Source organism: Stigmatopora nigra, chromosome 17 (assembly GCF_051989575.1).
Source record: "Stigmatopora nigra isolate UIUO_SnigA chromosome 17, RoL_Snig_1.1, whole genome shotgun sequence".
In the NCBI taxonomy this organism is placed as follows: Eukaryota; Metazoa; Chordata; class Actinopteri; order Syngnathiformes; family Syngnathidae; genus Stigmatopora; species Stigmatopora nigra.
Window position 1 is genome coordinate 6,007,131 of NC_135524.1, and position 25,370 is coordinate 6,032,500.

Here is a 25,370-nt window from a genome sequence, read left to right on the forward strand (position 1 = left end):
GGCTAGTCATGAGTTGCATTTTGTGCTCCTGTATGATGAATAAAATTGAAATATTATATTCATCTGCATATATTCTACATCCATTCACAATTCTGCTCATCAAGATCATGCTAGTATGTTTAAGACTATATTGCTATTTTCCCCGCACCCCTTCTGAAGTAAAAAATAGTTATTTTGTCCTTATATGTTACCCAATGATATTGAACTAAACTGAAGATTAATATCATTCATTATACTTCATGCTATGGCTGATTTATTCCCTTCAAAAACTAATATAATGCAAAAAATGCTAGATTTTCAAGATAACCGAAAGTATTCCATGCTTGCATACCATTGTATTTATTCATCTTTGGTCATAATGATAAACGGTGTCAATTTTATAGTTATACACACACGTGCACATGCACACACACACACACACACACAAGGAGGCAGATGGTTTTGTTTTTGCCAAACAGTGAGAGGCAAGTTTAAGTTGCTCAGTTTAAATCTAAAATCAGCTTATACCTCCAATCTCATTTTGCTTTTGTTGCTCCTCGCTTCGCTCCGTAATGAGCTAGTGCCGCTGGTATACGGCCGATAGAGGATTATTACCGTCATGACAAAAATATGAAAATGAAGAGACTTGAAGAAGCGTATTACTCACGTGAGCAATTCATTAAAAATTAAGAGGCTTCAACTGAAAATAATAACCCGTAACCTTGAAGGGATGTTTGTGAGCTGGGATTATTTAGTTGATGTATAACCATTCAATAATGAATTTTTTAAGAAGGAGGTGGGCAACTTGTGGCACGTGGGCCTTATATTGTACTTATACTTAACTATATTGTACCTCAGAGGTGTCAAACTCATTTTTTTGTAATGGGCCACATTTTAATAGTTTCAATTTTATTTGGAGGGCCGTTATGTCTTCCAAATAGGCTGCCAAAATTAATCGATTAATGTGCTAATCAATAGATCTTTTTTTGACAATGAAATGATTACAAATCTGCTATTTGGGGTTCTTAATAGCAAATATTCTCTTGTAGTTGAATTTTTGACATGTATTTATAATTGTTTTAATTGGGAGAGAGAGCTAATATTAAATCAAAATTATGTTTTAACCTTTTGTGGGTTTTTTAAAAGGAAAAAGGCAAAATTGCATGTTTGAATATATGTTTATCAACAATGAAAAATAAAAATGGAAAAAGAAACAGTTTAGTAGATTTTTTTAAATCGGAGAAAAGAAACTTGATCAAAAGCCCTAAATATTCAATTTGTTATAGATCTAAAACATATTTAAAGACAAAACAAAGAGAAAAAAACATACCATTTTGGGAATTAAAAAATGCAATTATTGATTTAATAGGGTAAAACTAGAAAATATTCCCTATACATAACTAGTCTGCATTTAGATTACAATGCATATTTTGGGATTGTGAGAGTAGAAAATCATAAAAATTGAAAGGAAGGACAAAACTTTTGACTTTTTAGTGGAGATAATGACCAAAACCCCCTTCAAACCTGAGGTCCCAAATAATTTTTGTACAGGCTTGGTTGGTTTTGAAACTGGGTCGAGAGTATCACCAATGCTATGCTGCCCTCTGCGAGGATTATAGCAGTATTGCAGTCAAAGACCCCCAAAAATATTTTCACCGACTATACGGAGGATAAAATAGAACATAATAAAGTAACGGTAAGATCTATAAAAAATAAGTCAAAAGGTCAACAAATATACTTGTTTTTGTCTTTTTGCTGACGTTTTTTCTGCTGTTTCAACACATTTTTGGATTGCATAATTTCTTTTAGCAAATCAAGCCAGACTGTGGCACCATATCTAATATATTTGTATATTATCCAACCGTTCAAATACACATTTTAAAGGCTAAGCGTGATACCAATCGTGAGACTGAGTGATAAAAGATTAGAAAAACATCAAGCCTACATAGTAGTACTCGTAAATCCACGCGTTTGACATCCAACATTGTGACGTCACTTAATGGGCGTGACCATGTGTCGCTGTCGATTTTTTTCCACACAGTTGCTGCCATTACTGTGGGCAGAGTGGGGGGAAAGAGGGTAAAAAAAGAGCCATACGGCGAGGGTTAAAGCAGGAGGGGGCTACCCGAAAAGTTAATTCGCTGTGAGAGGGGGGCTCTTTTTAAAGGAGGAGGGGGATCAGGTACGAGGTGGCGAGATGGATCAGTCACTGGCAAATGGTATGGAACAGGGGCTGGCTAGCAAGCGGCTACATTCAAGGTAAGTGCTTAATATTAGAAGATCTAAGATGTCAAAACCCTCCTAAATACTAAAAAATGGCAGATCGAAGCCTTTGGGGATGTCCAGGGCATGCGATCGTTGCTGACTCAACCGGATCGCGAGTAGAATTGGCACCAGGAGACTCAAGAACCCTAGCTCGACTTGTGGGCGGACCCAATGGTAGGGGTAGGGTTAGGGTTAAGGGTTAAGGGTTAAGTGTTAGGGGTAGGGTCAGAGTTAGGGTTAGGGTTAGGGTTAGGGTTAAGGTTAGGGTTAGCATTAGATTTTGGATAGAGTTAGGGTCTTTAATAGGGTTTGAATAGAGTTAGGGTTTTGATAGGGTTTGGCATTAATTATTAGAATTTATTATTATTATTTTAAATTCATAAAAATGTGAAAATGCACACTAAAAATGGTTATGACATGGGCCATGACTGGTCGACATTACCGCAATATTAATTCATACCTATGGTTTTCAGGTCATCAGATGTTATTCAGGCTGTATTCCTCTTTTTTTTTTTTTAATTTCTATTGCATACCAAAATACTCCAAATATCAAGAATGATAACACACCAATTCTTTTACAGTGTTTTTTCTTTTCTAAATAGCGAGGTAAACATTTCTTTTCTAATGACAGGTAATTCTAAGTCCCTGACAAACTCAACAGACACCACAGGTAATGTTTAAAGCTCTGCAATGACATTTTCAAGATAGGCCATGGTTGACACTTAAAGGTTAAATATGTTACATATCTGATTGTTAAGGCTGTTTTTCTTCCCCAAACTTGACCTTCCAATGCAATGTTTCCTTAGTTTTGCTCCTTGTCGCAATCCGAACTAACTTGCAAGGAGAAAATTAGATTTTCCATGAAACAAAAAGAAAAATATACTTTTAAGTGCCTACCGCAAGAAGGGAAGGGGGAAAATATTCCGACTTACTTTTCCAGACGACTGACTGGCCACTGCAGTCTACCATTATGGCTACCTTACTACTACTACTGTAGTCAATTGGGCAGTATGAATAAAGTTAAATGAAATCTGATTAAGACAGTACATTTAATTGCCTGGAATTAGTTGTGCTACTGTAGCATGCCAAGCATGTATCTACTGTGATTGCTACTACAAACCTCATGTCGGCCGCAGGCTACTGGAGGAATGAAAGTTTTCCCTAACCTGACCAATTCGTATAATAATAGTGGGATGTCTTTCACAGAACTTTCTTTCGTAAACCACAAGGATGTCAAGAATGTGACTGTCGAGTGGAACTGAAACTATTGTTTTTCTTGCGGCCTTGCTTCTCTTCCCCTCATTATTTATTTTCTTAGGTTTCTTTCTGTCCATTTGATTCCCTCAGATGAGTTTTGCTGTTTGTTGAGGTAGTTTTAGAATCCAAATTCACAGTGATTTACAAGAACCAGGACATGTGAGAAACTGAATTTATATTCAGTTGAGTATATATGTGTATATATGTGTATGTATGTGTATATATGTGTATATATGTGTACATATGTGTATATATATGTGTATATATATGTGTATATATGTGTATGTGTGTACATATTGTGTATATGTGTATATGTGTGTACTTATTGTGTATATATGTGTATATGTGTGTACTTATTGTGTATATATGTGTATATGCGTATATATGTATATATATATATGTATATATACACATATACATACGTTTTATTTTTATTTTATTTTTTTATTATTATTATTTTTTAAATATACATTACCACCAGTTGCCTGATCTTTTAAAAAATTATGTGATTGGGCTTGTTTTTCGATAATGTGACAGGTCAGTGTCATCCACACTTTTATTTTCGAATTTTATTAGATAACTGTCCCCTATGTGTTTGTGTATATATACACTGTATTGACAGTTCAAAACCTTTGGACAACTCTACATTGGAAATCTAATGACCTAAAAAGCTTCGGGCTGATTCAGCGTATAGTTGGATTAGCCTCGGTCACTTACTGTGATGCCTATATTCTATTGAGAAGATGAAGCTCTGTCTTTGTTGGCAAGGAGTCGTATTCAAAATTCTTTTGCCTTTAATCAAAGCATCTTTTGTGTTTTTTTTCCCCCAATACGTGAGCTGTGTGAAATTGGAACTGGCTGAAAAGAATATCATGGATGGATAGGAGAATGAAAACGTCTTCAGTAGACTTTTAAGTTGAACTGATTTTGCCTAGTGGCAAATCTGGAATGGCTCTGCATTGGAATTCTGTAAACAGTCTTTTTTTCCAAGTACCTGTGAAGCAGATGTGATTATTTGGCTTTAAGATTCTACTTGGAATTCTGTCATTTTCTTTTTATTCTACTGCAATAACCCTGATGGACCCAAAGGGAGGTTCCTCTGTCAGTCACATTGCCTGCATGCCTGCTTTATAATTGTACTACTTTTAACGCCTTATCTTGATGGCTTCGGAGTCCTGTCCTCTGACGGGGGCAGAGCAGGCGGTGTGTAGGTTGGTGCACCGTGGCCCTAGACCTCAGGCCATGCTCAAGCCTTTACACTTGGAGTTACAGGTATTTGTGGACAAGACACTTCGCAAGAAGAAACACAGGTACTTAAACCAAACAATATAAGTTCCTCAAGAAAGAAGTGAGTCAATGCAAGGAAGTCACAATACAAGTATCAAGAGAAATAAGTGATTTATAAACAGGGGTAGGGAGGGTCTTTTTCTTCAAAACACTTATACCTTTTCTATGACTCAAAAGAAAGTTTTAAGGTACTACAAATACAAAAAGTTGGTTCTTCCACCAAGCTTCTAGTCTCACAATTTAGGGCAAATTCTGATATTTATGTCTAAATGTCACAAGTAAATATTTGTCATTTTATGGTTTAATGGTAATAAGCCACTAAGGCATGTCTGCTTTGACTTTCCACCTGTCATGTAAAAAAAAATCAGTAAAATCCATGATTTAGCCATCAAGTGAAGTGATATGATTACAGGGAATTGACCCCGACCCATCATCCCTCCACTAAATCTGCTTTACTGAATCGCATATGGCTTTGTCTTTTCTCTATAGGCAGCATATGTACATTAGATTAAATTGGGTGATAATCCTTGAGCAACATTCTTTCTCGGAATTTGCCATATCCCAAACATACAATGTTCTTTCATTCATCCTGGTTTACGGATCTTCTCATACTTTTTTGTTGTTGATACTTTGCTACGTCTGTACTGCATTACATTTCACACACTGTCATTGAATCGTGCGCTGTGTTTACAAAGAAGTGCTTGTCAGAGTACACAAAGACGTTTTGTGCATTAACTCAACCAGTGCACGTCTTCCAGTGGTTGCCACGGTAACCAAGTAGTATTGTGTTTGAGAAGTCTCCTTTTGAAAGGCATTTTCATGGTCTCAAGTTTTACGACGTCACGTAGGCTTTGGTCGAGGTTATGACGTACATGTACTGGAAACCCCTCATTTACCCTCTTTTCCCTACAATATATTTGGCTTATTATTGCATTCTTTTGATTTGCAATAGACTTCAAGGAAAACTGGTGACTGATTTAACACCTCAAATACCAACAGTGCCCCTCCTTGAATGACTCCTTACCCCCCACCACCACTTTAATCCATGCGTTTTGCATTATCTTGGTGCACATGGGCGTAGGAGTGAAGCCATTTAGTTACTGAAAGTCAAAGAAGGCAGTTTTTGTTGCGGGAGCTGGACTTAAAATACTAAGAAATACCCAAATTCTCATTATCCAGGATGGAGGCCTCCTGTTTGGAGCTAGCCTTGGAAGGGGAGCGCATGTGCAAGGCTGGAGACTTCAAAAGTGGAACGACATTCTTCGAGGCGGCTGTGCAGGTTGGCACGGAGGACCTGAAGACCCTGAGTGCCATTTACAGCCAGCTAGGCAATGCCTACTTCTATCTGAAAGAGTATGGAAAAGCTCTGGAGTACCACAAACACGATCTTACTCTGGCCAGGTGAGAAACATGTTTGAATTTGTGAACCTTCAATGATTCTAGTTGTCGATTGTTGCTCCTTATAAACGTTTAAGGGTAATACAGGGTCAATCCATTTGTACAGCAAGGCTGACTGAACGACGTTGACAGTTTTAGTGTCATTCGTCCCTTCCAATCAAAATGGATTGGACGTCTACTGCCCTAAATGACTGCACTAAGTGCTCTGGGTTAATGCACCAAATATGATTCAAAAAGTAAGGAGACTTTCATTTTGGCAACAACTATAATCGAGGATACGTATGAGAAATTAGCAACCAGCTGTGACTGCAGGTGGTATTTTGGCAGCAGGGGAGTGATTAAAGACCCCCTAGGGTAGGATTTACCTCGTTACATTGTAGACCTGGCAGGTCCATGGAGAGCTGGTCCCAATGAAGCTGCTCATTAAAAGGCACTTTGCTTCCTTGTCTAATTAAATAAAGTCTAAGCACCACACTTTACTATTTAAACCAAGGCCATTTAATTCAATAGGAAATTGCTGTATTAACACAAGCTCCGAAACACCTTTTTTTTCCCTCAGGACAATCGGAGATCGAATTGGTGAGGGAAAAGCCAGTGGTAACCTTGGCAACACGCTCAAGGTACTCTGCCGATTTGATGAGGCCACAGTCTGCTGCCAGAGACATTTGGATATCTCTCAAGAGCAAGGCGACAAGGTCCGAAAAGCTTTTCTAGATGTCATAAACTGCATGTATGTGTGTTATTTTTTTATTTTTATTTTTTACTCTACTGTCTTTTAGGTGGGTGAGGCCCGGGCGCTATACAACATTGGGAACGTGTTCCACGCTAAAGGCAAACAGCAATTGTGGGGATGCACACAAGAACCCGGAGACCTTCCACCCGACGTTAGGGATACGTTACAAAGGGCTACAAGCTTTTACGAGTACGTATCTTTTGTGAATCAGTATGTAGAAGTCTTAAAAACAAAAGGTGAAACCTATGGAATGTGCAGCGTATTCGGTTCGCTCTGTCACTATTTTGGATTATTACATTTTATTTATGTTTGTAATGTTAAATGAGGTATTTAAATTCACCCATTCATACGTTGGGAACTTAATTTGCAGCTAGAATTCCTTCTCTCTTGAGTACTTCTCTTCTATAAGTTGTAAAATGCTTCAGGATCTCCATGATGGATTATGTAGTGTTCAATTTTGGTTTATCTCTTCAGGATGAATTTGTGTTTGGTCAAAGAACTTGGCGATCGCGCTGCCCAGGGGAGAGCGTATGGCAACCTGGGAAACACGCACTACCTTTTGGGAAACTTTGTTGAAGCCATCAAGTTTCACAGGCAGGTCAGTAAGTATACCAGGTGGCTTTGAACTTTGAAATCATGACTCTGGATGCCCAATGTCCTTTGCACAAAGACAAATCCATAAATTGTTACCAGATGAAGCAACAAGTTTGTAATGGAAGATTATGTTTACCTTTTGGAGACAAATCCACTTGCCATTTTTTTTATTCATGTAGTACTGAGTTGAAAATTCTAGTAGTGTAAAAACAGGATCTTCTTCAAAAGGCAATTGACAAAATGTATTCTCTTAAAGTAATTCTTGTGTTTACTTTAATTAACAGAGATTATCCATAGCCAAGGAGTTTGGTGACAAAGCGGCAGAGAGAAGAGCCTACAGCAATTTGGGCAATGCTTTGATATTCCTGGGTCAGTTCAACACTGCTACTGACTACTACAGGTAAGGCCAAAGCATGACATCTGCTGGTGTTTTTAGGAAGTAAAATATGCAGAATGATGTCGTGCAATCACCCTTTTTTGCCACAGTTTTGACAGACTGCCTATGAAACAAGTGCTTACAAATATAACATAATTATGCTTAATGGAACGGAATGAAATAACTGCTTCCTCGAATTCCACCTAGCAAAAAAGTCTATTTATAATGTATTAAAAAAACGACTTCATTTCGAACATTTATTTATGGCCTGTTTTCGCTTCAATGACCGAATCCTATTTTGGGATACAGCATTTGGAGACACGACATATTAAATTGTTAAATGATTTTGATATTTATGTCTAGTCTGTTGTCTCTGCTAAGCTCAGAAATTGCTTATTTTAAAACAACAGAAGTTTTTTTAGATTAAATAAATCAACAATAACACTCTCATTTCAATAAACTAATGCATATATGTATAATTGTGCGAACTTGCACTGATACTATTGTTGAAAATCTTTTTTATTCAGGAAAACGCTGCACCTGTCACGACAGCTAAGGGACCAAGTGATGGAGGCGCAGGCCTGTTACAGTCTTGGAAACACCTACACACTTTTACAGCAGTATGACAGAGCCATAGAGTATCATCTTAAGCACCTGTATATCGCTCAGGATCTCACAGACAGGTAATTTATACTTGACTTTACGTTCAAACGGACGAGTGTCGATGTTTTGAAGAAAGTATTGCTGCAAATGTGCACGTGTCACGTCAGGGTTGGCGAAGGTCGAGCCTGTTGGAGCCTGGGAAATGCCTACGTGTCCTTAGCCAATCACAAACAAGCACTTCACTATGCTCGGAAACATCTGGAGATCTCCAAAGAAGTGAGTGGTTTTCTATGAAAATGAACATGTTTTAATTTAATTCCTGAATTTTTACATCTATTTCTGCTTTTCACTTTGACAGATTGGGGACCGTAATGGTGAGCTGACGGCCAAGATGAATGTGGAGCAGTTGATGGAAGCTTTGGGTGTCAATGACAGTGACCTTTCACCTTCAAGTTCAGAGTTTGAGATGCAAGGTGGTTCATATAAAGCACATAGATTAGAATGCAATTATTAGAGTTAATCCAATTCCATTTGGCGTTCAAACATAACATTTAGAAAATTGACTTTTTAATTGTTTCCATATGTATTGGGTCTCTGAACATTGGTAAATAAGATTTGGGTCAAAGTTGTTATAGGCTGTAGGCTGAACGTCCATTAAATAGACTCTTAATTATGAGCAAAAAGGGTAATCAGATTTTTCAACTGCTCTACTTTTTGGCTAATTTTATGTTCTATACACTTTCTTCAGGAGCGAGGCCCAAATTCGCCAAGAGAAACAGCATGGACAGCGTGGAGCTGTGGAAATTGTCTTCTTATAAGGTGATACTTGTGTAGGGCATTCGAAGTCCTTATCTGGAAAGTAGTTGTTTACAGTTCTCAGTTTTGGCTTACTTAACTGCGTACTTCATCACACTCCATCGAACACACACACAAAACTCTCTTAAATGTGACAAACCCTATTTGAGTGACTAATAAAAAGGGTAACAAAGATGATCAACAATTCTATAAGCATGAATTGTGGTGTAAAGCCTTGAAACACCTTCAGTGTTATTGACGACAATAGACATCGAATTATGCATTGTTGAATTATTCTTCCGCTGTGAATTTATATTAGGTGGTCACTAGAAGATACCTAATGCATTTGAATATAGGCAACCAATGACTTATTTCTTATCTTTCCGTAGGACGGAGAGGGTCAGGAGGTGGAAAACATCCCGAGGCGGTTCAAGAATGAGACGCCACAATTGGGAAAAGGCAAAGGCTATCCCGACAGCCAGTCTTCAGACGAAAGGCCCTGGTTGGATTCTCCCGTGGACACAGATGACATCAGTCTGCAAGTTCCGCCTCTGGTGCCCGTGAGTAGATATTCAATTTCCTTTTTCAGTTGGTGGTCTAGCCTTCAAATATGCAAACAAGTCAACGTGTTGGCGATAAATGTCTAATCTGTTTGACCTGGGGTCAAATGTTCATTAGCAGCTGCCCTGTCAGTTCAACAGTTTCAGAGGTCCGTTTGTAATAGACTCTTTCAAAGAGTCTTTGCCGTTAATGACACTGAAAGAATTAACAAGAACAATGATTAGCCTAGGTATTTCGAGGATTTCTTTAATTTCCCATGACATTGAGCTACATGATTTAGTCGGTCACCAACAGTGAACAAGTTGATGTCCCTCATCTCATTTTCCTTGGTGCTCAATTCATGCATAATGGTAAATCTAACAGCATTTGGCTTTTTACATAGACATTTTTTGTATTCTCTTATAGACATTGGTATATTTTGGTATTTGGTATTATATTTACAGTAGCAAAAAAAGGGAAATTACTTTTTTAATTTGCTGTCACTGGAAGTGTTAAATATTTATATGGGTTGGCTGAGATAATAACGATTTGAAAGAAACCATAAGTAAGAATGAAGCAGCAAAAGTTGAAGCATGAAATGGCAAGATATTACTGTATATCGCCATATCCAGATATTGTCACACTCCTAACACAAAAGCTTGGTTGACATTGCCGACTCTGGTTGGGCAAGTGTTGCCAACACTGGCATGCAATCTACTCATAACTGAGCCCTAGCACCCGTTTTCCCTCCCCCATCGGCAGTCTGATAATGTGACCTTGATCACAGAAGCGCTTTCCACCCCCTCCTCACTGCCCACCCTTCCCATAATGACTTGTTTTCCCACAGTGAGTGAATGGCACAAAAACGGCCCGCGGAATAGAGGGAGAGAGAGAGAAAGAGGAAGGGTGTGCATGAAAGCAGAGTTGGCTGCAATAGAAGGACACAATTGGGGAGGAGAGGGATGTAAGGTGGTTGGGGGGGACGTCAGGGGAGAGGAATGACAGAGGCCGAGTTGAGGAGAGTGCAGCAACTGGTGAGTGGTTTCATTCAAGTTTTAATGAATATTGCATTTGCGCTCAGGCATGTTTTCACATGTTTTTATTTGCTAGATTGGTTAAACATTAAATGCAAATCAAACTATGTTTGCCTATGCTTAGCTACTTATCACGCCTTATGGTGTAGAGACATCAACTTTTGTTTTCAGCCCTTGCCTGCCATTGACGGTGACGTATTTCCAATCCATTTGAACTGGGAGAAATTCATTCATTTGTTGCCACACTCCCAATTCAAATGTATTGGATGTTTACTAGTGACACCTACATTTAAGCTGTTTTATGTGGAGTAGTGGATATGTTAGTTTACGGCTACCATCACTGCTGTAGACATTAATTTTATTTTGATGTTTTACTATGATATTTATGTTCCTCCCAGTTTTAGTGAATTTGATGTGAATTGTTTTCAAATGGCAGGCAATGATTTGTTAACAAGAATATAACAATCATATTGCATTGCTATATTGCTATATTTAAAGATATGTTGCACTGACATATTTTCATGGTCTGCGAGGAGGGGAAATGTTTTTGGCAGATTGTAAACATTGTTTTGTGTGTTAAAAGTAGCCTAATTTTTCCTCTTCAGTATTGTATTATAGGTTGAGTTCCTTAGCCATGTATTGATCATTTTTGCCATACTGATATGAGATAATCATTATTGTGAGCTTTGCATTCCGTACTATATCCGGGGGTACCCAGAGGTTCCCCCCTATTAACTGGGATGCCTATCCTGGAAAAAAAAATCTTTTATGAATACGAATATTTCGAACCCCCCAAATTCTGCCACTGGAACAAGAAAAAAAGTAAATAAGCTTTTAAAGAGATTATATCTTATCTTAAGGGTGATGATAAATTGTTTTTTGAGACAAATATTCTTGATAAGACTGATTCCTTTTTAAGTCTAATTAAATATCTAATTTTGATTAGGGTCACACATCTTTTTTTTTTATATAACTTACATTTTCCAGGTGATAGGGATGTAAAAATACTTCAAAGCAAAATCAAATCATTTTATTGTGGCATATTTGCACCACAGGAACATGGAACATTAGAAGGACCATGGATATTTTATTTTTGTCAATGTTTAATTCTGAGGTCATTAGTCCGTGCCCAATAAGATTCTATTTATTTGATTGGAACCTTTTTTTGCATCAGCATGTGCTTGCAACATTAGGTGATAAAAGGACACAGTCAGATTGCACTAATGGCCTCTTGTGATGCCATCAAATTACTTCCCCATATTCCTCATTATGCTTAATCATAATGGACATCCTGTTCAGTTGTCTCATCGGCTGCTTATGTGTTCCCTCAAACGGCTGACCTCGCTGGTGCATGTGTGTTAGAAACTTGGCCGTGACCCTTCCGATGAGGACTGCTTTTTCGACCTGCTCAGCAAGTTCCAAAGCAGCCGCATGGATGACCAGCGCTGCAATCTCGATGAAGGAAACGACACCAATGGCCAAGATGGCGCTTCTCTTAGTGACATCCTCGGTGAGTAGTGAGCATTGAAAAGTCATCCAATGCCAATACAGTACTTTAAATCTTTAAAAATATATATATAAATGACTTCATGCAACGTGGTCGACTCTGTCTACCATTGATGGCACTAGAGTTCTTTTTAATAGAATGAACTTGAACCTGGAGGTTGGCAGCGATTGAAGGAATGTAAAATGTGTCAATGTAAGCAAACCTTTTGAAAATCTGTTGGTGCATTCATCCAAACAGCAAACCATAATTCCCCTGTCTGAAGTTTATATACTACACTTTGAGATGAGAATTCATATTCCCCTACATCAATGTGTTCACATAATGGTCAGCGCCATGACAGATGCTAAAATGGCACAATTTGAGTCAGAAAACACATGCAAAATAATCAATCTCCCTCTTTTTTTATACAAAAAAAACATGTTACAGATTACTTAGAAACTGACATGTCCCCCTTCTCTCTTTTCCAAAGATCCCAGCATGACTACGTCCCCCCAGACTGAGGAGTTGTTTGACCTCATAGCCAGCTCTCAGAGTCGCCGCCTGGATGACCAGCGCGTCAACGTGGGAAACCTTCCGGGTCTCAGGATCACACAGAACAACCTGGGGCACCTAGTGGGAGAAGGAGAGCAGGAGCCAACAGACGACTTCTTCAACATGCTCATCAAGTGCCAGGTAATTGCAAGAAAGCAGGCTTTAAAATTTAAACCAGTCCAGTTTGAGAACATTTCTTCGTGGGAAAGGTCTGAAAGATGTCGAACTTTATTGTGTTGTCTACTTCAGTCTCTTAGTACAACTACTGACATTTTTTTTATCTTCATGATGTCTATAAATTGTGTTTTTTTCCCCTCTCCAGCTGAAATGCCTGTAAAACAAAAAGCCTTAAAAAAAAAAAAACAGACACATTTTTAGAGTTGGAGTTTGCGCTCCAAGCAATGTGGTACTACGTATTATTATTTTTTGCATGGCATCTACTCATGAGGGAATAAAAAAAAAATAGAATCAAGACATTTATTACTCCAACTGCAACATTATACACACTTAAAGGTAAATCACACATATTAAATAATGTTTTTATTATCACATATACTCAAGCCAAATAGCTACATGCAATTATGTATTTAGATAAGTTAAAATATCATTTCTTTTTAATTCAATCCCATACCCAATACAAACACTGCAATTCTCTCTAATATACATTTTTTTCTGTGACTGCAGTCCTCCCGTATCGACGACCAGCGGTGTTCCCCACCCGAAGCGGGTCCCCATGCCCCCACAGTGCCAGACGAGGACTTTTTCAGTTTAATTCAGCGGGTGCAAGCCAAGCGCATGGACGAGCAGCGAGTCCACCTGTCCAATGACGAAGAGGACAGCCCAGACGAGGAGTCCCCCGATCCCGAGCCACGGGGCGGGTTCCCTAGCTAGGGACCCGTCTGTCCTCAGCTCCTGAAATGATGCATCGATGGGCCGCTTGCAAGCAAAAGTGAAACAGGTGGTGCCATTTTACTAATAATATATTGTGGGGAAAAAGTTGCATTTTTTTGCACGATCATGGGATTTCTAAATATTTGACTGCCATTGCTTTTCACTCTTTCAATGCCATTGACGATGATAGACATCCAATCATTTTGGTTTTGAAAACTAAATTAAAACTCTTTAATTGAGAGTTTATTTCTAGTAGACGTCCATCTAAACTATAAGGCTGGACATTTGTTAGTTTGCTATCCAAGATCAAATGTTTCGGATGTCTATCACCATCAATGGCAGCCAGTGAGTCAACATAACGTGAACTCAGATGTGATGCCTTAATCAGCATTTTTTTGTTTGTTTCCCAGACTCAAGATTGTACTAGTAGAAGCACACCAACTGTTTGGGACTCATTTGAATTGTCGACCTCTATGATTTTGCACTGAAATCGAGAAGATGATTTTTAGGGAAATAGGTACACATCATATCAATTACTTGCTACTTTTTGTGAGTGTGTATGTGTGTGTATGTTGCACCGATACTATTTTCATCTCCCGATACTTTTTCCAACAGCCAGTTGTCTGATCGCGGCCAAGCCAATACCTACAAGTATCGAATTTAAAAAATATATATTTCCATACTTTTAAAAAAATCTTAAATTACTGCACACCCGAATGTAAAGTAATTACGAACATGGCCAGACACTGCTGAACTAATTATCTACCATTGATTTGTGCTAGATGTCCAATTCATTTTAAGTAGAACACTTTAATGTATTGGACATCTACAAGTGCTAAACTTATTTAAAACTTAAAATTACAGCAGATAAATGTTTGGACACCATACCATCTTATTTATTTTCTAACTGTGGCATGCATAGGTGGTGGCCATCATAGGCAAAACATCCTTAAAGTGCAGAATTGCCACGTTATTTCTTAGTCCTTGCCAAGACAGCCATTTATAGTATTGATAGTATCGGTGTGACACAAGTTTTATTTTATTTTTCCAGTTTTTTATATTTGGCGGATAAGTACTTAGCACATCAGCCTCACTGAGGTTTGGGATTTAAATTTTTCCGCTGTTTTTTCTGTGAAGTTTTTGTGGGAGCTTTCTTCCATATTCCAAAATCATGCACGTCAGGTCCATTGAAACCTCCAAATCGTGCAAATCATTTTTGCTATTTGAGCCCCTATTATCTATTGACTTTACTTAAAAAAATATATATATGTACTAATATATACATGCCAAATCTGGTATCCATGAATTTCAGTCAAGGGAATGCTTATTATTCAACTTTAAGCATTTGTACAAGACTGGTGTCACTGATGTTCAGTGACAAGATTAGTATAGTAAATACTTTGCAGTGATGACATTTTGGAGCGAATGCTTACTAAAATGCATCAAACTTAAAAGCAAATATTTGTAGTACAGTACAGTATTATGGAAAATGTTATCCAGGCAATTATTAACGCAAATGATATGCTGCGCCCATGTGGTCAAAATCCCCAATCCACTTTAATGAGATTATTCTTGCCTCAACCAACTGCTCATACACAGTGTTGTACTATACAGTAATACTGCAGTGAACTTGAAATTACCCCATCCTGAAAGTTTTTTTTTAATACATTAAGAAGGGCTGTAAGAATTTTACTGACGAAACTACTTGCATTTACAGTTGTAGTCAGTAAAAGATGTTTTTAATCCTTTATAGGGCAACTGACTTGTTTTGGTAATTAGAAAAAAATAAGTAATCCAATGAAAACCTGTTGTTTTGGTCTATTTAGGCTACAATATAAATGTTCCACACAAATATATATTAGGAAAAGAACACAAAATTACAATTTACAGAAATAAAATTAACTTCAGATTCAGCACCTTGAAATTATCCATTTGTATCAATTCAACTATTTTTTTAAACCAGTGTTATACTCATGCATTCTTATTAATCGTTATTTTTAAAACTTTTCTGTTGAAGAATGATTTAAAATAGAATAAACATATTAAATCAAAGCAAATATAATCTAGTTATGACCTCCAATAACACTCAAGTCAATTTGAATATAACATTGTATTTTACTCAAAAATAATAAATGTCCAATTCATTTAAACCGGGACCACTTGCTATGAATACTTATGTCCTATAAAGGATTAAACAGTGGCAGTTCAATGGTACGAACATGTACTTTAATGTATGCAAAGGGGGTGCGTGCCTAATTTTTGTACCTCAATATATGACTCTGAAGAGAGAAAAAAAATAGCATTGGGAGCAGCAGTTTCTGTGATTTTACTTGCGTACGCTTCTATTTGTGACTGCCATAATTTGTATATGTACAGTATATAATTATATTTTATATTTATGTTCCATTTGGGGGTTGCAAGTAAGTTGGCTATGATTTTAATAAAATGTTTGAGGTATGTGCTCTTATGACCTTTTACTTTCTTTTATAACAGTGCTTTCCCCATCCATGCACTATATGCTGTTGTATGGTTAAACGAAGTATAAAAAAATTACAACAGGCCATGTGACGTATGAATCTGGTGTAAGATCTATCACTCATTTTGGTATTGTGGAATACATTTCACTTAGCCACAATAACGTCAATGGATTTTGGGGCATTTACAGGTTATTTTCTGTTGATTTGGGGGAATTTTAAGATTCCTTACTAACTCGTTGAAGGCATTATTTTGGCGACAGGTTGGCAAATGAACAAATGTGATTATGGTTAAGAACTAGAGTAGAGGTGGGTAAACCAGTCCTGGAGGATCCAACACAAACAATTTAACCAATGAGATTTCTGCAGAAAACAAAAAGTGCCACCCACTGATTAAAATACCAGATTGGTGGAAAGGTATCCACTTATAGGTCGGAACAAAAACCTGCACCCACTCCCTTTATGAAATAATTTACCTATCCCTGAACTAGAGCAAAGTGCAAGACTGCACACACTTGATCACACAGCTCACAAACACGGTTTTGGGATGACCTTTTAACATTTAATTCTATATGTACAGTATGAATGAGTTACAAATTTCCCGCCAGGCAGAACAACGCTACAGGCCGCACTTTTGACACCCCTGACCTCTTTTCTTTGATAGTAGTGTCAAAAAATTCGGACTATTCCTGTGTTCACCCAATTTTAGTGCTTCTTGAACAGGGTTTTACAAATTTGTGCCACTGTATTTCTAATAACTGCCTTGTATCCATTGCTATCATTTCTAAATGAAGTGACATAATCTGCTCCCCTCTGTAATTTCACCCCATCCCTATATCTGCACCCTCCCCTCCTCAGATGCCCTTTTACCCAGAATGCAGCGCAGCCCAGACGACGCAGGCTCAGCAGTGCTATAAAAAGGCGTCGCATGGGGGAGGGAGGGCTGCCGTTCAGAAGGAACCGCTCTTGCTCGCTGGTGGGGAGAACCACTGTGTCGGTGGCCAGCCCCTCGCAACCGGGTGATCTCGAGACGGGAGACGCAGGACAGGTTAGTCCGGACGATGTGCCATGTGGGCATGGGAAGGGGAGGCGGAGGAAGGGGTGTGATGTCATCATTGGCAGTGATGGTGAGGACATCTCGATGTAATGTGAATGTCACACAGAGGAGGATTCTCTGACATGGAAGGGATGCATCTGAGATAAACAAGAATGGAGGACTGAGTTCGGCAGCATTGGTCAGTTAGTGACCAAAACAAACAATAATGTCATTTTAGAGGAACAAGAATGTCAAAAAATGAAGGCATGTCATTTACTGTTATTGACAGTGATGGCTGTTCCATGCCGCTCTGCTATGACGCTTTCAGTATTCTATGCACTTGGCATAGAATGAAGTTAACATGACAGGGAGAAAGATAGAAAGTTGGACAGTCATTGAGGGTGACGGCGATAACAAATGTTCATTTCCTGCAAGGCCAAATAGATTGGATGTCTACAATTCATAAGCAAATTTCAATTCTGAGCAGTAGGATAAAAAAAAGCCAAACAATTGAACAACAATCATTGTCAATTGCATGAAAAAAAGGAACTAAACATTGTGGGGAAGAAGACAAGTTTGAGTTCCTCAAAACTGCAATTGATGACAAAGTTCAAGAAGGATGAATTGATGAAGGATGCCAAAACAGGGTGTATAATACTTCAAATCAATTATTAATGGACTAAAAACAACAGGAAAAAGTAATTTGCAATGAAAATTGTCACCCGTTTCTGATACTAGACAAAAAAATCACCTAATTTCTATACTAGATGTTGACGTTGGGGGTCTGAAGAGGACTAGGGGGTTTGCCTCTCGGCCCAGAATTGCATAGAACTGGCCTTGTGTGCTCACCCCCATTATGAAACATTTTCCATTAGTGTCCATTTTGATGCAATGCCTTGCATAATTGAAATATGTCATAAAGGCCTTCAAGCTGAATTCTATCGATTCAAGTGAGTGCTTTTTGTGGAAGCCAGACGGCATGCACAGACATGTTCTCCAATATTATCCAATGCACTGAGGGTCCTCAAGACTTGCACTGCCTGCCTTAAAGGGCCAGCCACTGAATCACAAGCAGGCCTCTCCACAACAACCAAAGTGGGAATTGCCCCACTTGCCTTTTACGCGCCTAAATTGGCATTCGGTGAACGCCTGGGTCCGCCTGACATGCTATCCCTTAACAGCTGCGACGTGCTCTTTTTTTTAGCGTGTTAACAAATGGGGTCAAGACATTATGCATGTGAATGGATGACTTAAAAGTGCTTCTTGAGATTTTGTCAAAAATGGATACGACATTTTTGTTAACGGGCCCTCCCAATCAAAATTGCTTGGAAATCTAAAGCTGAAAAAAAGTTTAAAGTTTTATTAGGGGGCATAAACATAATGGCTTTTTATTTGTATGACTAGTCATCAAATATATATTTTAAAATATCCTAATTGAGTTGTTAATGCTTCGGTTTCCATACAGGAGCAGTGCTGACTCAAAGGTGGCCCCCCAAGTGACCTTTATCATCATGTGGGGAGGGGCACAGGCATAAAAATGGACACCTTAGACTGAAGACAAGTATAGCTAGGACACAGCGATGCACATTTTTGCTTCTCATTTGCTGCTACAACTTAATTTGATTATATTTTTCATTTACAGAGCTTAATGTACTTATTAGAACAGTGTTTTATTTTTAAAAGTGCAGTCCCCAAAGCAGTAGTTATAGTTACATGCTTTTTTATAGTTATTTTTTTAACATTTTTGACACATTGGCTGCTATTGACAGCAATAGATTTCCAATCTATTAACTTGAGTAAGGCTGACTTGAATGAATAGATGTTAAAAAATAACTTGTTGAGCAATGACAACACATTTTCCACATAATAATGATGTCACCTTACCAAATTCTAATAATGAGCAACCAATGGACATCCTATTATTATTTTTGGGACTCATGTTCATCACATTTGGCATATTAAGCATCTTAATTTCAAGGTTATTACAGAGGCTGCAACATGCACAATGGGCATTGGGATTTGGACTTGTCAATCAAAACCTTGCAACGCCTCCTTCCTCATTCTTAAGCCCTCTGCAGAAAAACACCAAAACAGGAAAACAATGGGCTTGCCGACCTCTTTGGATTTGATTCATTTAAATTCAATTCAAATGTAAGACACTGTCATTGCTTTTGTTGTGCTTTTGTATTTGAGGCTTGCCCATGACTTGACAAGACGCCCCTTCTTTAAAAATCATCACTAACATGTTTTTCTTCTTTGTTTTAGTTGAAAAGGAGCTGACAGCAAACGCAACACAATGGCAGGTGAGTGACGCTTTAAATATGACACTCTGATGACAAAATGTCAATGTCGTGAATTTCTATGACAAAAGAAAGCGTTATTTTTGCTTGCATGGAGTTGAATACTAAAGTCCAAATGACGATTTCTTGTCATTTGCTGCCACCTTGTGGCTATAAATGGGAATACTGCTAAACAGGACTGTTAAATACCCATTTGTATTTGTATGATTCATCATAATAATCATATTTTTCATTGAACCAATGTATAAAAAAAGAAAGTAAAGACCAATGTTTTAATTTTGGTAGATTATAAAAATCGGATCTGTTAAATTCTCTTTGGCAACAAGCCGTTGACATGGTTATTGTGTCAACACAAAAGTAGTTTAAAAATTGTGCTGCCGATATGGGGAATATATGCACCTCGCAAGGTTTCATCTGCCGAAAAGGTCTGTCAAATCAATTTCATTTATCTCATTTAAATACCAATGTTTTATTTTATATTAGTTTCTTGGAAAAGGGATGTTCTGCTGTTTTCTTTATTTTTTAAGGCAAATTTTGGCTCGTTTTTTTATTATAAATCTTCACTCCATAAGTGAAATACAACATGAATGTAAAATCCTAAATTATTTATGAATATTTAATTTGTATATATATTTTTAAATTGTCAATCTCTCTGTACTTTATAATGACATTTTCTATTAAAATATGCTGCATATATTTATGTATATAACTATATATACATTTTTTTTTACTCATATTCATCCAATGCCTTTTGTATATTAGTTAAATGTAAATTCAGGCATTAAAAGAAGGCAGCCCTTCCAGTTCAAATAGTTTTGACGTCTATGCACTGTCAATGAGAACTAATGAGTGTTTGTTTAACTTTAAATTAATGAAGAACATCTCTTTTCAGACAAAATCAAAGACGCTAAGATCATCTTCGTGGTCGGTGAGTAGAAACACTCATGTGGAGATTGCGTCCCCTATGATGGCGCTCCCTGCTTCAAACAACTTTCATGTTCTCAGGCGGTCCCGGGTCCGGCAAGGGCACCCAGTGCGCCATGGTGGTGAAAAAGTACGGCTATACTCACTTGTCGTCGGGTGATCTGCTACGTGCTGAAGTGGACTCTGGCTCTGAGAGGGGAAAGCAGCTTAATGCCATCATGAAGAAGGGAGAACTTGTGCCTCTGGTGAGAAAAAGCACATTTCCGAGGAACCCATATGAAATCTTTTGGTAAATTCCAACTTTGTGACACATCTATTTTTCACATGACTTGTGTTCAGGAAACTGTATTGGACATGATTAAGGACGCCATGATTGCCAAGGCTGACGTATCCAAGGGCTTCCTCATAGATGGCTATCCCCGCGAGTTGAAGCAGGGCGAGGAGTTTGAGAAAAAGGTACAACTTTTAGTGTACAGTACAAAAAACTAAATAAAAAAACAACTCTAACCAAAATCTATGGCATCTCCAGATCGGCAAACCATGCCTGCTCCTGTATGTGGACGCCAAGTCGGAAACTATGGTCAAAAGGCTTCTGAAGCGCGGTGAGACCAGCGGCCGCTCCGACGACAACGAGGAGACCATCAAGAAACGTCTGGACCTCTACTACAAGGCCACCGAACCTGTCATCACCTTTTATGAGAAGCGGGGCATTGTCAGGAAGGTGAGGACCTTGATACGAAACTTTTTTCAAGTCCAACTTCAATGGAGAAAGATTTCAACGATTTGCATTATGAATGAGCTCACACAACAAATGAATCATGTCAATTATAATATTGCTGTAATTTTATCAAGAATCTTAGCTGATAATGTCATTATTTCATCTTGCTCAGGTGGACTCTGAACTTCCAGTGGAGGAGGTCTTCGCCCAAGTCTCAAAAGCTATTGATGCACTGTAGTTAAAAAAAAGAAAAAGAAAAAAAAACATGAAGACACTTGTTTGTTGCTTTTGAGTTTCCTGTGACTTCCAACAAGGCCCATCCATTCATTCATTTATTCATTCTTTGACATCTCGCAAGATATTGTAAGCCAATCGACGAAAATCCTTCAAAAGACAACCCTTTATTTAAAAGCTTATTCTCATGTAAATTAGCTACAAATTCACAGTTGGCCTTCATCACGCACATGCGCCCTCCTCCATACTAAAGAAAAAAATAAAATAGAAGGCCTCTGAGAGCAGACTTTTGCCTAAGAAGACAAATTCAAAAGGTCATCACATCCTGTAAGTATGAAACTAGCTATTTTAAAACTCTTTCTGACCTTTGACCAATGAATTAAGGACTGCAAAATGTAGTCATCTCATCGATTTCATGCTACAGTCATCCTACAAATTTAATAATAATCCCTGTATTCATACTTGAATTATCTTTAACAAAACTACACAGACGGACATACATCTGTGACGTCATTACCCCAAAATGTGAACAATTATTCCATTCTAATTTACACTTTACAAGTTTGAATCTAATCCTTATGTTGAAGACCAGTATTTGACCTCACTACTCCACAACTGAACCACCTCATTTATTTCCATTACAAATATCTACTAGTTTCACAATCACTTCTTGAATTATCTTGAACACAAACATGCACGCAAAGACAGAAATGCATAACATTTATTTGAAACTGAATTACTTAAAGGAGGAAAATATACAACACTCAAAAGAATATATATTTTAGGTATATTTACCACTTTTTTTTTAAAAATCAATGACTCTACATTGAAATTAAGTCCACTGAAACTACATGATAATGAAGTGTATACCTAACCTTCTGCACCAAAGCAGGTAAGCCGACTGCCATTTCATCCTTTTGAGCTACGTGCGGCCTAAAAGCGAATAAACAAGTGTTCATTCACTGCCAATCCCTAGGAAACAGGAATTACTCCTCTTCAGAAATATCAGGGAGACACAACAGGATGTCAGACATCGCAGTCTGCACTTGTTGCTGCGGCTTTGCTACCAAGGCAACAGTTCGTAATAATACACGCGCACTTCCACCAGGTATCCGGACTATCCTCCAAGGAGACCAGGGATGATGATGAGGAAGACAGAGGGGGGGTTTACAGGATGCCTCCTTGTCGGGAAGCCCTGACAAGAAAAGGCATCCGTAAGCGCTTTCCAACGAAAGTTATGTGCGGAATGCTGGCGTGAAAAAAAAGGTAGCTGATAAAAGACGAGGTGGCAGTGCGATACATCACGTACGGTGCTAAAATGGACAATGGGGCAGGAAGTATAACACGTGGACAACACACGGGGAGGATTTCAAACATGCTAATTATACAGAAAAGGGGAAAACAGTTCAAATCGGAATTTATGAGGACAATTCATCGACTTCCCTTGTTTATCGCCCTCCTGTGGTAGTACAAAACTTCAATTAGTGCGAATATGTATGTAATGCAAAGTATTTTTTTTATAGCTTAACACTTTCAATGACATTGACAATGATAGATGTCCAAATGTGGCGTAAAAACATTTTGCTGAGAATTTCAATGTGTTTGCCACTAGGAGATGGAGTCCTGCGATTGGCTGGGATAGGCTCCAGCACCCCCGTGACTCTTGTGAGCGGTACAGAAAATGAATGAATGGAAAAAAACTAGGAGGCGGATTGAGACATCTATCAATGGTAGGCAATGAGTATATTTTGTATTTTGAACATGATTTAATCTGTGTCCACCTTGATATACATTTTTTAAAATAACATAAGTCGATATTTTAGAACCTGCAAATGGTTGGTGTGAATCCCGCTACATAGTTAGCAAGGATTGGCTCCAGCACCCTCACTACAGTATAGGATATGGAAGATGAATGAATAATTTAGAATTAAATTTGATATTTTTTATAATTATTTTCATAATAAGATGATGTAAAGCAACAATACTTTCACATTGATTTTTTAAAAGTGAAATATACAGACAAATTAAATCAGTTTTCCTTACTCTGATATGTAACAAGGATACATATCATTTTTAATATTTTCTCTTTTTCGATGGAGTCATTCAGTTTGTTTTCATTCTCAAATCTGCACATCAGAGGTAATCACATTTATTTTATCCTCAAATAAATCACTGGACCAAGCTTATTATGGCCAAAATGAAAAAAAATGAAAAGGTCACCAAATTGTGACCTTTTCATTAATAATGCTCATGTTCCTATTATTTCACAATTTCACTCCATGTAAAATATGAACCCTTTGACCCCTTTCCACTGGCATTAACACACTCAAATTTTGCTCCTACTCGCAAAAAAAAACCTCATTTAAATTCCCTCCCTCAGAATGCTTAGAAGGAAACACGTCAAGTGACTCATGCTCGACCTTGCAACCCCTCTCCCAGCCCCCTCACCTTCCATGCCCGATGGTGTGGTGACTGGTAGGCTGGCACCGTGCGAGAATCGGCGTCAAGCTGTGATGAAAGATGTCGGCCAATTGTTTCCTGTTATTGAAACATGGAGCCCTGGGAGGGGAACCGTTTACTACACAAGAGCATGCAAGCAAAAAATTTGGAGGTTAGTCAATGATTCAATGCGGATATTACATTAATACAGGCAACTCTTTTTGGAGCCGCCTCGTGAATACAAATATGAAACAATAACCTGAACAATGAACCACATGCGACCTCATTGCAGTATATTCTGGTATATTTCCATTTACAGTAACAAATACAGACTTGTGAGCGGGAAATAAACTATGTAGACCTGATGTCATTCTCACGCACTTGGAAATTCTGTCTCCACTGACCAAAATATGTAAGAATAATTGGAAAGAAATTTTAATTATATGTATACTTTGGCTTAGTAAAAAAACAAACAACCAAATTATCCCAATTTCTCGATTCCTGTTTTAAAAATTAGCATTGCAGTGGTTGCAATGTCATTTTCACATTCATTATATATTGCCACATTGGCTCCAGCACCCCTGTAATCCTTGTGAGAAAATGAACTGATTGAAGGAATAAATTAACACAATCATCTTTTATTAACCTAAAGCATTAAAAAGATTATTCATTTTACAAACCGCTTATCCTAACAAGGGTTGCAGGGGGTGCTCGAGCCTATCCCAGCCATCTATGGGATACATATTTTAATATGTACGACAATTTTGCTGAAGCAAATAACAAAATTGCATATTAAAATATAAATTTATTATCCATATACATTATCCTTTTGCATTGGAATTCATTTGGATTCATTTTGGGGTTGCTGAGTGGTTAGTGCGTTGGCCTCACAGCTCTGGAGTCCTGGGTTCAAATCCAGGTCACTTCTCCTGTATGGAGTGTGCATGTTTTTCCGGGCCTGCGTGGGTTTTATCTGGGTTCTGTAGTTTCCTCCCACATTCCAAAAAGATGCATGGTCAACTGGTTGAACACTAAATTGCCCTCAGGTATAAATGTGAGCATGAATGGGTTGTCCATCCCCTCATGCCCTGCGATTGGCTGGCCACCAATGCATGGAGTCAGCTGGGATAGTCTCCAGCACCCCCACGCGATGCTAATAAGGATAAAGCAGCTCAGAAAATTAATGAATGGATTCATTTGTGCTTAAGAAATCAACGGATTGATCCATATTCATTAATTTCTGCTAACACATGTCTGATATGCAGTTTTGCACTCATAAATCTCTTTTTTTTTAATCTTTGAAACAAAACAAATATAATATTGATTTGGTGACACTTGGTGTTGCAAACTTGTCTTTTCCCAGCCCTTGCAGATAGCCAATGACTTCTAAAGACAGAACCTAAGAAAACAGCCCATTTGGAGTTTATATGAAGCAGGCAGGCAGTGGGCGTGGGT

The 25,370-nt window shown here is 38.1% G+C and overlaps 3 protein-coding genes across 8 annotated transcripts in view; all 3 read left to right on the forward strand.

Annotated features, from left to right (window-relative positions):
* Window positions 1–2,073: 2,073 nt before the first annotated feature.
* On the forward strand, window positions 2,074–14,478 carry gpsm1b (G protein signaling modulator 1b). 4 transcript variants are annotated; one of them, XM_077737451.1, is made up of 15 exons: window positions 2,161–2,238; window positions 2,876–2,914; window positions 5,968–6,189; window positions 6,746–6,881; window positions 6,966–7,108; window positions 7,394–7,517; window positions 7,798–7,913; window positions 8,417–8,572; window positions 8,660–8,768; window positions 8,851–8,965; window positions 9,241–9,311; window positions 9,677–9,847; window positions 12,224–12,371; window positions 12,838–13,040; window positions 13,584–14,478. In XM_077737451.1, the coding sequence occupies exons 3-15, from the start codon at window positions 5,969–5,971 to the stop codon at window positions 13,788–13,790; spliced, it is 1,920 nt and encodes a 639-aa protein (XP_077593577.1). In that variant the 5' UTR covers window positions 2,161–2,238; window positions 2,876–2,914; window position 5,968; the 3' UTR covers window positions 13,791–14,478. The 4 variants fall into 4 exon arrangements, 3 of the variants coding, with proteins under 3 accessions (XP_077593576.1, XP_077593577.1, XP_077593575.1); XR_013329431.1 differs by lacking the exons at window positions 2,161–2,238; window positions 2,876–2,914 and adding an exon at window positions 4,377–4,811 and having other exon boundaries at window positions 13,584–13,857; window positions 14,201–14,478; XM_077737450.1 differs by lacking the exon at window positions 2,876–2,914 and having other exon boundaries at window positions 2,074–2,238.
* Window positions 14,479–17,165: 2,687 nt separating this feature from the next.
* Window positions 17,166–21,755, forward strand: ak1 (adenylate kinase 1). 3 transcript variants are annotated; one of them, XM_077737995.1, is made up of 7 exons: window positions 17,166–17,312; window positions 19,566–19,603; window positions 20,493–20,528; window positions 20,606–20,769; window positions 20,864–20,980; window positions 21,054–21,245; window positions 21,415–21,755. In XM_077737995.1, the coding sequence occupies exons 2-7, from the start codon at window positions 19,597–19,599 to the stop codon at window positions 21,478–21,480; spliced, it is 582 nt and encodes a 193-aa protein (XP_077594121.1). In that variant the 5' UTR covers window positions 17,166–17,312; window positions 19,566–19,596; the 3' UTR covers window positions 21,481–21,755. The 3 variants fall into 3 exon arrangements, with proteins under 3 accessions (XP_077594121.1, XP_077594122.1, XP_077594120.1); XM_077737996.1 differs by lacking the exon at window positions 17,166–17,312 and adding an exon at window positions 19,363–19,451; XM_077737994.1 differs by lacking the exons at window positions 17,166–17,312; window positions 19,566–19,603 and adding an exon at window positions 19,738–20,025.
* Window positions 21,756–25,362: 3,607 nt separating this feature from the next.
* The window catches only part of eng (endoglin), a 33,004-nt gene continuing 32,996 nt past the window's right edge, over window positions 25,363–25,370 (forward strand). The window contains exon 1 of the mRNA XM_077737851.1: window positions 25,363–25,370. This exon is cut by the window's right edge and continues 157 nt beyond it. The gene's annotated coding sequence lies outside the window, so the exon portion shown is untranslated.